The following is a 13,983-nucleotide window of genomic DNA, read 5'->3' as shown; positions in this document are numbered from 1 at the left end:
AGCAGAATCAGTTAACACTGAACATATGCACACCCTACAGCCCCACAAATCCCCTCTCTTCTAGGTACAGAATAATGTCCCCCCTCCGACATAAATATCTAGCTACAATGTAATTAGTATGTCTCCATACTAATCCCCAGAATCTATGCATACGTTACCGTACATGGCAAAAAAGAATGAAGGTTATAGGTAGAATTCAGTTGACCTGATCAGCTGACCTTAAAATAGAGAAATGATCTGGGATTATTCAAGTGGCTGCAAACCTAATGAGATGAGTCCATAAAAAGGAAGGAAGAAGAGCCTGTGAGAGGGGTTTGACCTACCCTTGCTGGTTTTGAAGATAGTCGAAGGGTCCTCAAACCAAGGCATGCAGACGGCTTCTAGAAGCTGGGAATGGCCCTCATCCAGCAGGAAAATGGCAACCTCCGTCCTACAACCACAAGGAATTGAATTCTGCCCACAGCCCAAATGTGCGGGAAGTGATTCTCCCCTAGAACCTCCAGGAACAAACACAGCACTGCTGGCACCTTGATTTTAGACCCTGCTGGACTTCTGGTCTGCAGAACTGTAAAAATATAAATTTGTGTTCTTTTAAGGCACAAAGTGTGTAGTAATTTGTTATAACAGCAATTGAAAATGAATACAGCAGCAGAATAAACAAAAATCATGACATATGTCACTGTAGGCCACCCCCTTGGTTCCTGAGCAAGTATGCATGTGTGCACATACACAAGCACATGCCTCTCCCCATACCGAGAATTCCAAAATGACTGCACCTATTATAATGCAATGGTCCTTCTTTCAACCATAAAAGCCTTCCTCCTCTTCCAATGCGAGATGGCCTAGAGTCAGATCCACACAGGTCATTCCACAAGTCGAGGATCTGAGGATGCCATCCACCCCTCTGGGAAGGTATAACTGCAGTTTCATGATCTTGCAACCTCTAGGCTCCAGACAAACGTAACTATTACCAAGGTACCTGATCTAATCAAGGAGAGAAAACAATTTGAGCCAAAAAATTAAAGAGAGTCAGGTATAGTAACCGTGGTCCAAACAACATGTTGCAGCCCCCTGGGCAGTGCGGAAGGGAGACCCCTGGTCAGATGGACAGTTTGGCTGATGGCAGGTTCTATCTGTGTGGAGGATGTGGTTTCTGCTCCCTTTTATTCTCTGTGGCCCTGCCAGAGAGGAGCCTGGTGAAGGGCTGTGGCCCAGGATGGAGCAGCCATGAAAGCCCACATTCTGAGGGTGGGGGTGAGGAGCCTTAGCTGGCTCAGGGGACGGAACGGTCATAGGCTCCTGCGTGCCAGGCCAGGGCACTGTGCTGCATCATTCTCCCCAACGCTGTGTGGATGCCTATCAGTTGATTCTGGCTGTAAACAAACATTTTCCTCTGAATCTTGCCGTTCTTCCTGCCCTGTCTCCAGACCTTTAATCCATGACTTCTATCCCTGCCTCCTCTCCGGCTCCAAGCAGTGGGAACAGAGAGCTGAGGTAGCACCAACACCCCCAGGAACTCTGCTCAGCCCCCAAGCCATGAAGAAGTGAGAACTTGCACCAGGAGCAAACACAGCAAAAGGGGTTTGTGAGGGTGCAGGATTCTCTGCTCCCCCACCCTGATTTCCAGAATCCCAGTTTGATGGTTCCCTGCCCAACTTTGTCATGGGGAAAGGAATTCAGATTTACAGTTCAAAAAGATGATTGTGGGACTGTAAGTGGCCCTGGTCCCTGGCCTCGGGAAGGAGCACATCTTTACAATCTCAATACACCTTTCCAGCTGGTGGCTGTCTGCTGTCATATTAGTAGTACTGAAGCCACATTTGTCTGTCTTGCATTGCCTCACCGATGACCTCAATAAACAGCCAACACTCCCTAACACAGCGATGGCTTTCTACCAAGAATGCTAGACACCAAGCCATGATACCTTTGCTAAGTAATGAACACTGCATAATTTTAGATTAATTAAAGTTTTAGATAAGTCCAAGGCTCATGGATATACCCTAATCCAATCATAAAATAAAGCTCACATCCAGATTCATTTAAGCTCACATCCAGATTCATTTAGTTACTTCATCATTACTAGGAATTTTCCTTGTTACAAAATCCGAAGAAAGGGGCTCAGTTTGATATTCATATTATCTTAGTTATCTATTTTCAAGATATAAGAAGAAAAACGACTCTGGATGACACAACAGAGAGGGACAACATTATGAAATGTCATTTGAAGTCAGCGGCTCTAATAATGAAGACATCACTGGAGGAAATATTGTAAAGGAGGCAGAGATCCCCGCAGAGCACACCTCAGTTTAGAGAGACGGAAACTGAGGCCTGATCACAGTCCTCTTGCAAGGCTGTAGCAAAACGGGACCTAGAAGCAAAGTTTTCCATCCCTGGACCCAGTTACTGTCCTTGGTCAAAGCTCAGACTGTGAAATCCTTGGCTAGATTCGATTCTGAAGAAAGGGAAGAAGTAGGAGGAGCTTAAAGAGAGGAAAGCCTGGGAAGGGCCGATGGGGCCTCCTGGGGTCGCTGAGGCTTGCCTGCCTCCTTTGGGAGTCTCCAGCTGTGGCGGCAGAGGGTCTGCACCCGGGGACGCTGGAGAGCGGCAGCAGGGAGCTGAGGAGAAGTCCATCCCCAAACTCCACCCACTGCAGTTAAGAGTGTAGCGACTTGGTCTTAGAAAACCTGGGTCCTCTCACTGTTGTCGGGACTGTAAACTAGTTCAACCATTGTGGAAGTCAGTGTGGCGATTCCTCAGGGATCTAGAACTAGAAATACCATTTGACCCAACCATCCCATTACTGGGTATATACCCAAAGGACTATAAATCATGCTGCTTTAAAGACACATGCACACGTATGTTTATTACGGCACTATTCACAACAGCAAAGACTTGGAACCAACCCAAATATCCAATAATGATAGACTGGATTAAGAAAATGTGGCACATATACACCATGGAATACTATGCAGCCATAAAAAATGATGAGTTCATGTCCTTTATAGGGACATGGATGAAATTGGAAATCATCATTCTCAGTAAACTATCGCAAGAACAAAAAACCAAACACCGCATATTCTCACTCATAGGTGGGAATTGAACAATGATGGACACAGGAAGGGGAACATCACACTCTGGGGACTGTTGTGGGGTGGGGGGAGGGGGGAGGGATAGCATTGGGAGATACACCTAATGCTAGATGACGAGTTAGTGGGTGCAGCGCACCAGCATGGCACATGTATACATATGTAACTAACCTGCACATTGTGCACATGTACCCTAAAACTTAAAGTATAACAATAATAAATTTTTTTAAAAAAAAAAGAAGGCAAAATCAGAAAACCTGGGTCCTCTCTATTTTGAGGTCTGCAACAGCTGGGAACAGTCTGGCTGCAAGACACATGCAGGTCGCAGATCCGCCCCACATCCACTTTTGTTCTCCACTACTCCAATTAACTTCATAAAACTTAAAGTAGGAATGTGTTGCTGACATGGCAATACTTGGATTTTGTGTTTGTTGTGCTTTCTGAAAAATCTAGTTCCATTAATTTATTTTATTAATGTTTTTGTATTTCCTTATTTGTTTTCCATTTTATGAACACTAGGATGAATGAAAACAAAAGCATTTCTTGCTCCACATCCCGATGCCAAGGTCAGCAGTTTCCAGTGCAAGTCAGGGGCCCTGGGAAGACTTCAACAAGCAGCTCCGGAAAACGAGGAGGCTCCACCCTGGAGAAGCCGCATCTCAGCTGTCACCCTGGGTGTGGTGAGACCAGGAGGCATTTCCATGATTTATGTAACACCTCGCTCCCGAAAGCATCTGAAGCATTTCACACACGTACGAGCATCGGGCAGAATTAAGAGTAAATAAAGGCTCCTGGACGCACGCGTTCCCATCAGGGAGGCCTTGGTTTCCGGGGTCGACGCGTGGGCGCTTCCTCCGTCCAAGCGCAGCGGGTATTTGCAAAAGAACCGCAATAAGCTCCCCCAAGAAGGGTCCTCAGAAGCGCGCAGACCTCCGGCTGGAGGCGGTCCTGAGTGTTAGGGCGGGTCCTCTCCGCCCTGCCCCCGCGGTCCCCCGTCGGCCCAGCGTCCCCGCCGCTCGCTCAGAGGAGCTGTTTGCTCCCGGAGGACGTGTCTCTCCCGACGCCTCGCGGACTCCCCCTCCCAGGAACGGCGGAGTTCTGCATGGACGCGGCGGGAGAAAGGAGCGGGTTAGGGTCTGGGCTTTTTGTGGCTGGAAGGACACACGGAGGGAAGCGTCCGCGCGTGGGAACAAGGACTTCTCCCAGCTCCTTCCGAGTGGGTCGTCCACGGACGCACGGGCTTTCCGAATTCGCCCCGCGTTATCCCTGCTGGCCACTTGCTAGCGCCGCGCACACCTGCGGATAAGGAAACCAGTATCTGTCTGAACACAGTCCTCCAGGAGAAAACCGTCCAGTTTGGAGCCTCCGCCCACCCCCAGAGGAAAACCTACAGATTTGTGCCACGGTTCCTAATACCTAAGTGAGAGGCAGACACCCGGCAACCCCGGCAAAGGCGCGTCTTAGGCTCACCGGACGCTCCCTGAACCCGTCCCTCTGGCTGCCGAGCCCCCAGCGCCTTCCCGTTTCGGAAAGAAGCGGGCGCAGACCCCTCGGGGTGTCCCGGGGGACGGCAGGTCCCGCTGGTTGCTACAGGAAGAGGCGGGGCGCTGGGACCCCAGCGCTGGGAGCTGCGCGCACCGGGATCCGCTGGCCGCCTTCCGCGTGAGGGTGGCCGCACCTTCCCGGGCACACAGAGCCCAGCAGGCGCACAGAGCCCTCTGCATCATTGCTCACCTGCATCACGGCTTTTAGGCCCAGATGCCAACAAAGTTAGAATCCAAGTGAGCATCTGGGCCCCCAGTGGTTACAAAGCTGAGCAATAAGTACAAAGTCATGCCTGTCTTTTGTGCTCTGTCACCCAGGCTGGAGTGCAGTGACGTGATCTCGGCTCATGGCAACCTCCGCCTCCCGGGTTCAAGTGATTCTCCTGCCTCAGCCTCCTGAGTAGCTGGGATTACAGGCATGCACCACCACACTCGGCTAATTTTTGTATTTTTAGTAGAGACGGGGTTTCATCATGTTGGCCGGGCTGGTCTCGGAACTCCTGACCTCAGGCGATCTGCCCGCCTCCGCCTCCCAAGTAGCTGGGACTACAGGTGTGCACCATCATACCCAGCTAGTTTTTAAGTTTTTTGTAGAGGCAAGGTCTTGTCGTGTTGCCCAGGCTGGTCTCAAACTCTTAGGCTCAAGTAATCCTCCTGCCTTGGCCTCCTGAAGCACTGGGATTACAAGCACGAGCCACCACATTTGGATGAGATGCCTTTTCTAATAACCATGTATGAAATTGCACCCAGACCACCAGCCTCCATGTTCGTGACAGAAAATCCTGACACAGGCTGGGCACTGTGGCTCACGCCTGTAATCCCAGTACTTTGGGAGGCCAAGGTGGGCAGATCACCTGAGGTCAGGAGTTTGAGACCAGCCTGGCCAACATGGTGAAAGCCCGTCTCTACAAAAATACAAAAATTAGCCAGGTGTGGTGGTGCATGCCTGTAATCCCAGCTACTTGGAAGGCTGAGGTAGGAGAATCGCTTGAACCTGGGAGGCAGAGGTTGCAATGAGCTGAGATCACGCCACTGAAGTCCAGCCTGGGCAACAGAGTAAGACGCTGTCTCGAAGAAAAAAAAAAAAAAAAAAAGAAAATACTGACACAGCTTGTTCACAGCTTGATGCTTGATTAAAAAAAAAAAAGCCACAGAAAGGGAAAAGATTTATTCACAAAAATATATGTGTTACAGGACTCAGCCAAATTATATCAGGAACACCTGGAATCTCAATTAGAAATAGAAAAAAAAAAAAAACCCTAATAGTAAAATGGGCCAAAGACTTAAACAAGCACCTCAAAAACAGGATATCCAAAATGAGCGGCAAATCTACAAAACTGGATTAGTCATCAATGAAATGTATACCAAATCCACACGCCCACCAGAGCAGGTAAAATGCAAAACACAATACTGGGTGTTGACGAGGATGCCAACTCTCATGCACAGCTGGCAGGGATATTAGATTCCTTGACTTGAAAACCTGGTATACAGTGTACACCCAACAGAAATGTGTACATACATGCACCAAAACACATACACAGAAATGTCCACAGTCTCAGTAATCATCATAGCTAAACCATGGCAACAACCCAAAAGGACACCATGTGAAACAAGATTCATAAACTGTGGCCTATTCATGCAGTTGAATACTATGCCACAATGAAAAAGTCAACCACAACCACACTGTCTAAAATTCATAGATGAGTCTCACAAACAATGTTTAATTAAAGAAGGCAGACACAAAAGAACACGTGTACAACTCCATTCAGGCAAGAGTAATCGACAGTTACAAGTCAGGACACCACCCTTGAGAGGGTGGGCACTGAGTGGAAGGGGAATCGGGGAATCTGTAGTGTGTCCTGGCCTGGATGCTGGTTACATGTGCGTCCACTTTATAAAATGCCATCATCTATGTACCCATGACTAGCACTGTTTTCAATATATATTTGATATTTCAGTTTTGTTTTTTGGGGTTTTTGAGACAGGGTCTTGCTCTGTCACCCAGGCTGGAGTGCAGCAGTGCAATCCTAGATCACTGCAGCCTCAACCTCCTGGGCTCAAGTGATCCCCCCGCCTCAGCCTCCCGAGTAGCTGGGACTACAGGCACACGCCACCATGCCCAGCTAATTTTTTTTATTTTTTTTGTAGAGATAGTATCTCGCTATGTTGCCCAGGGTGGTCTTGAACTCCTGAGCTCAAGGAATCATCCCACCTCAGCCTCTCAAAGTGTTGGGATTACAGAGGTAAGCCACTGCACCCAGCCTATATTTCAATAAAATGTAATAAAAATCAAAACAATACAAAAAAAAATTATGGACATGTATCTACTGATGTGGAAGTTTTTTCACAATATTGAGAAAAACTTATAAAGCAATGCATATAGTATGATCCTGTAATCACAAAAAATAACATATATGCATAAAACAGGATACACAATGACATTCACTCATTTAAAAATATTTATTGAGCATGTGCGATGCACCAACACATAATTTATTTGGAAGATGTCTACACAACTGTACTATCCCATGCAGAGTCCCATCGCATACATCGCCACCTTAGCTCGCGCGCTGAGCCAGGGCAGTGTTCCCTACACGCCACTGGCACAGCCCTGTGCAATCCTACGTCCCACACAAGTGGATGAGCGACGGCAGTAAGGGCACCACTAACACAGGAGGTGGGGACAGTCACTGTCACAGGGTACATGGGCTGATATGCGTGCGTCCTAGGAGTGTAGACCTAGACCTAGCTTAGGAACATGGAGCTCCGACCCAGCCAAGGGTCGGCACTGTGGGCACCACGGGTGAACACCTGGAAACACAGCCTACTTCTAGAGGGCAGACACTGGGCAGCGGGGGTGGCCACGGCAGCTCCTGCCGAGCCCAAGCGTGTTTGTCTGTGAAGGACCCTGACGTCACCTGCCAGGCTAGGGAGGGGTCAATGTGGAGTGAATGTTCACCGACTTTCGCACGAGTGTGCAGAAGCCAGGTGCAACTTGGTTTGCTTGTGTTCATCACCCCTCAAGATATGCACACTGCTTTCCAAATAAAGCATCAACTGTCATCTCCAGATGGGGAAGACTTTTTCTCCAACCTGAAAAAGATAAATGACAACAGGTCAGTCAGATGATAAATCATTTGATTAACATACTACATTTCCTAATGGTTTAATATTGGACAAGAGAACAGTATTCAGGTGCAGAATTTTTTTAAATGACAAACTTTTAACAAAAACTTATCACAAAGCAAAGCACAAAACAAATATAAAAAATGAAGGAAAACCATTTATTTTTATTTTCTTTGCCACATTAATCCTGAGCCCAAAGAAGAACATTCCATTTTCAGTAGCCTCTGAGACAGGAAGCCCAAGTGAGCTGGGCGAGCTACACATGAATTCACACACGGATCCGAAGGCTGCCAGTCAGAACACGCATCACGGACGACACGCCTAGACTAACTGCTGCCTGGGAAGCCACAGAGGCCTGTGTAAAGGGAGCGCCAAGGCACAGCTCAGGCTTCTGTCCATCTGGGGGACCCTCTGGACATGGCACAAGGGGCCTCAGGCTGATGTGGGTCTCTGCTCTCCCTCACTTACCGTGTCACCTGAGGAATGACTTCCCTTCCAGAGCCCTCCACTTCCTATGCTGTCAGATGGGAAATGAAGCCAATGACAACAGGCGCTTTCTGTGTAAGGATTAAATCACTCCTGCACAAAAGGCGTGGACCCCAGTGTGGGCCAGCATTTGCCATCACTACCACCACCCAGGCCTGTCTCCCTGAGGACCGGCACCCACAGGACAGAATCTTACAACTACGTATCTTACTTTTTGAGATGTGGGGTCTTGTCTGGAAGTGACAGCCCAGCTCAGAGCCACAGACATGTGCCTTCTCCACACTGGGTTTCTCTGCAACACAACTGAACCCGTGACCACGTCTCCTGTATGGACAGGGACTGGGTCGTCCATCATGAACAGCGTCTGCTTCCAGTGTGTGGTGCTGCAAGACAGGGGTGTGTGTGACCTGGAGGCTGAGCTAGGGCAGTCTCCACATGGCCCTCGGGGCGCTGACTCAGGCTCGCACTGGCTCTCGCCCCCAACAGCACCCACACAGCCGGCAGTCCACCCTGAGGGCCTGGGGACACAAAGCTTGGCTTTTCAGGCTAACTCAGGGAATATATACACCCCCAGCCCTGTGATCTAAAGGGACTCTATGGGATACACTGGGATCAAAGTTACGCTGGTGAGACAGATCCTGCCAATGCCAAACACAAGCTTGCTCCTGAGACCACTCAGATTCTAGGAGGTGTGGACGGCTCACCCTGGGTGGCCCAGAGGATGCGGGAGCTCAGGGGACACACAGCTGCACTAAAGGTCCCGTGTGGTGTCGACTCCCCGGCCCGCCAGGAGGACGGCTGTGCACCCCCTTCCTGCACCCTTGCCTAAGCTGCAGAGGCTGGTGATCTAGCTCCTGCTGTTAAACTGTGGTGTACACAGACAGAATCAGGTCCAAGGAGTCGCTTCTGTGAAGGTTACAAGGTGAGGACAACTGTCACATTTGGGGGGAAATAGTAAAACGCTATGATTCTGCACTGGGTTGCGTTGGAAACATCTCTAAGTTCTTCAGGCTCTGTCTTCCCTCAAACTCCCACTGTCCACGGTGGGGCCAGCAGTGAAGTGGGGGGCTCCTCAGGTCTCCAGTTTTTCCCTGACTCTGGTCACACCCCTCACCCCAGCCTGTGCCCCAAGTCACTGCCCCCTCCACGCCCCCAGACTCGGGGATGGGTATAACTGGCCTCCAAGCTGCCCACCTCCACCCAGTGATGGCACTGGAGGGGGCACCACAGGACTCTTGTGATGGGGACCACATGCCAGGCCAGGCCATCAACCCTGCACCTCTGCGACCTCCCTGGAGCCGGGGTCCCCTCGCGGGGCCACCACGCTGGGAAGTCAGCGGGGCAGGTGCCAGAGCGGGGTAGCCAACCCCACCCAAAGGGAAGGCCTGCAGGGCCCTGAAGGCAGCTCCACTGCCACACATGCCCAGGGTGCTGGCGGGGAAATGTGTCCCAAAAAACAGGCACCTCCAAAAACGTCAGGTGAACCCCGACGCCCCGTGGAGGCGCTTTGGGTCAGACCATGAAGAGCTGTGGTGCTCCTCGCGGGGTGGAAGACAGGGAGCGCCTCCCGTTGGGGCTGTCGGAGGGACGCCCAGGCTGGGCCCAGAGTGGTGGCGAGACCCGGAAGGGCGCACACAGGCTGCGGTGTCTACACCACCCATGCCCCCATGCGCGCCGCCCCCACCCCACTGCCCGCTCCCCCACGTGCCCCACCCCCTCACGACCGCCACGCCGCGTCCCACCCCCTCCTGCGCGCCCCATCCCCGCACCCCGCCTACTCCCCTGCCCCCCATCTCCGCGCCCCCGACCCCGCACCCCATGCCCGCGCCCCGCACACTCACGGGTGGAAGGGCCCGGTGCTGAGCACCTGCGGCGGCTGCCCCTCCTGCAGGCTCTGGAAGTGGACGCTGAACCAGGCCGTGAAGCCGTGCAGGGTCCCCGCCTTCCTGATGTCGAAGCGCAGCTCGCCCCTCAGGGTCTGGGTCAAGCAGACGACAAGGCACGCGTGGGCACCGCGTGGCACCGCAGGGCCCGGGTTGGGGCGGCCCCCTCCACGCGCCCCGCGCAGACGCTGAATGCGTCAGGAACCGTAGAAAAGCCCCCCACCCTGGGGAAACCACCCCCAAAACCCGCATCGTGAGTTCAGAGGCTTCAGTCAGAAACGTTTCAAGCATCTGAGCTTCTTGCGCCCAATTTTCTGCCCCAGATTCCTGCGGAATCTTTTCGGCGCTCAGCTCTTCAAGTTAAGGAGTTGGAGAGCTCCAGGCTGGGCCTTTCCACAGCAGAACGAACTAAAAACCAAAGCGCGCCGGCGCCACCGCGCCCGCCCCATCTCCAGACGCGGCGCCAGCTGGGGTGCCAGGCAGGGCGGGGGCGCGGGGAAAGCGCCCAGAGCCCACGAGCGCCACCGCGCGGCCACAGACAGGGATTCACGGAGGGAATTCTAACAATTCTGTCATGAAGAGTGGCTAAAAACACTTGAAAAAAACTGTAATGCAAATACCATAATGAAACGAAATCTAATTTATTTGATTTTGAAGATGCTGAGAATATTAAACATAAATCTAAAATGAAGACGCTGGAGACATAAAATGGTGTACAATATGAAAGAATCAAAAAAGAACGTAAAAAAGAAAAAAGACTGGAAAAAATCAGTAGCAAACGTTTTACACATTCACTTATTTGTATAATAAAATAATTAGTTATTCACTCACACCCCCAGCACTCACTGAAGGTTTTTGATAAGCCAGGCTCTGGTCTGAGTGTTTCGTGGTCACTGATTATCGAATGTAAGGAGCAATTCATCTTTTTCTCACCTCTAGATCAGAAATTTGCACGGTTCTCATGTCCAACTGCAATATAGTGCACGGTTCAGAGAGACAGTCTTCTGGTTTCAAAATGTGGTTATACTTGGGCTTTGAAAAAAACTCCTTAACTGCTAAAGATCTAGGGGAAAAGGTCAAAGCGACTGTTGAGAGTCATTGCAAACATCTTAGGCTTCAAAACACACACGTGGGACCGCGGTCAGTGCTTTCCCTTCTGTGTCACCAGGATGCTAAGCCACTATCTGGGGCCCTGGAACCCCAGAGCAGCCCTCAGGCCTCCACAGGCCCTGGGTGCCTCCCGCTCTGAGAAGATCCAGACTCTACCCAGGCATCCAGAGACTTCCTGAGCCTGACCTGGAGGCATTAAGGAGCCTGCCTGTCACTGGGCGCTTCCCTGTGAGGTCTCATTCATGGGATCTGAGCACACGGAAACCAACGCTCACCCCTCATAACCCAGAGGACAAGGGGAGTTGCAGCGTGTCTTGCCTAGTTTTAGAATGTATTTGATTTCAAAATCTTTTGTGGATTTTCTATTAACAGTAAATGAGCGCGGTATTCCTGCTGTAGGTTACTCTATAATAAACGAAAGGAACTAGAAGGGATGAGGTGGCCTGAGTGAGTCTGAGTTTCAGGAGAAATACTTGCTCTGTTGCTACACAAATTCAACACAGAAACAGACACTAGACGCCGCATGGCCCCTGCATGTCACCGTTTGCCAACCCCCATCACTGGCTGCACTAGGCTTGTAAGTCACCGATTATTTACCACAGAAATGTTGTAAAAAATAAGCAAAGCAGTAACTTCTGAAATAGCAAATAAAAGTGAATGTTTTAATAAAGATTCCACTATATTTACACATTTATTTTTCTGATAAAAAATTACGAATTTAAAAATTGGAAACTATGGACAAGTATAAAGAAAAGCTTAAATTCCCCATATGCCTGTCTTAGCATTGTGATATACTTATTTTTATCCCCCAGACATATTTATATAAATTTATTTATGCAAGCAAACATCCATTCTGTATACACGGTTTATTCTGCCAAGCTTTACTGTCTCTTAAACCCTTTCTAAATATCATTACATATCCCTAAAAACCTATGGTTTCTTTTTTAACAGACGCACAGCAGTGCTCCACCAGATGGATATACAGCAATTCAATCACGTTCCTCTGGACGGCCACTGGCTTCCAGTGCCGGGAGGAACACTCAGGTGGGAGGCTCTGGCAGTGACTGGGGTGGGCGGCCTGATGCCAACCTCTAAGGCCCTGGCAGCCACACCTCCCTGCCACTGCCAGGCAAGCCCGGGCTACTATTTTAATTTACTCTTTGCTTGTCTGGTAGGGAAAACAGCATGTATTTTAATTCACATTTTAACTACTAACAACATTATAATTTTTCATATATTTATTGGTAATTTTATTTATTTTTTGCGGTTTGCCTGTTCACATGATTGGGCTGCAATTCCATCTGGCTAGTCATCTCTTTCTAATTGATTCCAAGACCTGACAGCACGTGATTTCTCTAATTACTTGTTTGCTTTTACAATCGTGTTTTTGCTGATTTCTGCCACATAGACTGCCAGATTCTATCTAGCCCAGGGTCCATTCCATCCATTGTTGCTGCTCATTTCTCCACCTAAGATGGTGCACACAGGCCCCCATGGATGTCTGTCGTTGACGCTGATTCCATGCAGAATTCAGTTTTCACGTATGGCGTGAGAGAACAAGGGCTAATCAACTGCTCCAGAATAATTTGCTGACTTGGCCCTCACTCTCTCCTAATCGTAATGCCACCTTTTTCACATACGAAAATTTTTGTTCCTTGCATTCTACCCTGCTCTGCCCATCTGTCTTTTCTTGTTATAGCACCATACTGCTTTAATTACTCCAATGCTACAACAGATTGTCCTATCTGGGTGCACAGGTACCCTCATTTATCCAACCGTCGTATGGGATCTCCCAGGGCCTTGGCCCACCTGCAGACTGTGGACCAGGAGGCCCCACAAGACGGTGCCAGTCCCAGCTGTGGACACTTACTTCAGAGCGCTCAGGTTGAACTCGTACGCGTTGTCCCAGAAGAGCACCTTGCTACGATAATCCTTATCAGCACTGCAGGGCACAAGGTGCAACGCAGCCATGGTGGGCCAAATGACCCCGTCCTCCTTCAGCCAGGCATCCCGGGCATACAGGATGGACTCGATCATGAACTCAAACTGCATAGGAGTGAAAGACACACAGGAGACACATCACAGGCCCCACGGCTGCACAGGCCTCTCACCACCACATTCGTAACACTAGTCTGAGAGTTCTACAGTTTTAGCCTCAAGAGTATTCCTGCCTAGGCCAGTGTACCATGCAAGAGAACATCTCGAGGGTTTATTTTATGCCCACACGTCACTGATGCATCTCACAGCCTGGGTTTAAGTCACATAATTTCCCATTAGAACTATGAACTGGAGCAGAGCTAAAAGCAAGGACAAATCTTCACTCTTGTCCCATCTCAGTCACGGAAGAGCTCGTAGCTACCAGATTTTGAAAGAGCCCTGAAGTGTTGCCGGGTCCCAACTGTTACATAAAATATATTTGGTCTGTAGCATTCTCAGAATTTTCACAACCCTTTAAGTGGACTGAAATCACTGCTTAAGAAACCGAAAGCCACGCAGGCATGCCCTGGCCATTCACGTGGTCCTTTGGTCCACCTTGCATCCCTCAGAAGGTCCCAAGTCAAGGGAAGCACATCACATCTATGACTGAGGAAGTGGGGACCCAACGCCCTCAAAGGCCAGGCTTTCTGTCTGAACCAGAACTTGCTTCAAACACAGAAAAGAGTAGAGGGAGCACCAGCGAGGTGGGGCCAAGGCCTGTGGCCCTTGCAAGCCACCCAGGGAGCCTGCACTTCATCCTGTAGTTGATGA

At 49.9% G+C, this 13,983-nt stretch overlaps 1 protein-coding gene across 8 annotated transcripts in view; it reads right to left on the bottom strand.

The window, feature by feature from the left end:
- Positions 1–7,076: 7,076 nt before the first annotated feature.
- Positions 7,077–13,983, bottom strand: part of PRMT2 (protein arginine methyltransferase 2) — a 29,581-nt gene continuing 22,674 nt past the window's right edge. For 4 of the 8 annotated variants that reach the window (XR_010154510.1, XM_514952.5, XM_001161405.5 and 1 more), the window contains 5 exons: positions 13,106–13,281; positions 11,059–11,188; positions 10,084–10,220; positions 8,454–8,625; positions 7,077–7,723 (listed from right to left, as the gene is read on the bottom strand). Coding sequence is in view for 7 of the 8 variants with exons in the window: in XM_514952.5 (XP_514952.3) it covers positions 7,691–7,723; positions 8,454–8,625; positions 10,084–10,220; positions 11,059–11,188; positions 13,106–13,281 (648 nt within the window). In the remaining variant the exon portion in view is untranslated. Of the gene's footprint in view, positions 7,724–8,453; positions 8,626–10,083; positions 10,221–11,058; positions 11,189–11,868; positions 13,971–13,983 lie in introns of those variants that run through there. The other 4 variants (XM_054675225.1, XM_054675224.1, XM_024352440.3 and 1 more) reach the window with 2 other exon arrangements.

Source organism: Pan troglodytes, chromosome 22 (genome assembly GCF_028858775.2).
Source record: "Pan troglodytes isolate AG18354 chromosome 22, NHGRI_mPanTro3-v2.0_pri, whole genome shotgun sequence".
Classification (NCBI taxonomy): domain Eukaryota; kingdom Metazoa; phylum Chordata; class Mammalia; order Primates; family Hominidae; genus Pan; species Pan troglodytes.
The sequence above is the reverse complement of the archived record's forward strand: the minus strand, read 5'-3'. Positions and strand labels throughout refer to the sequence as shown.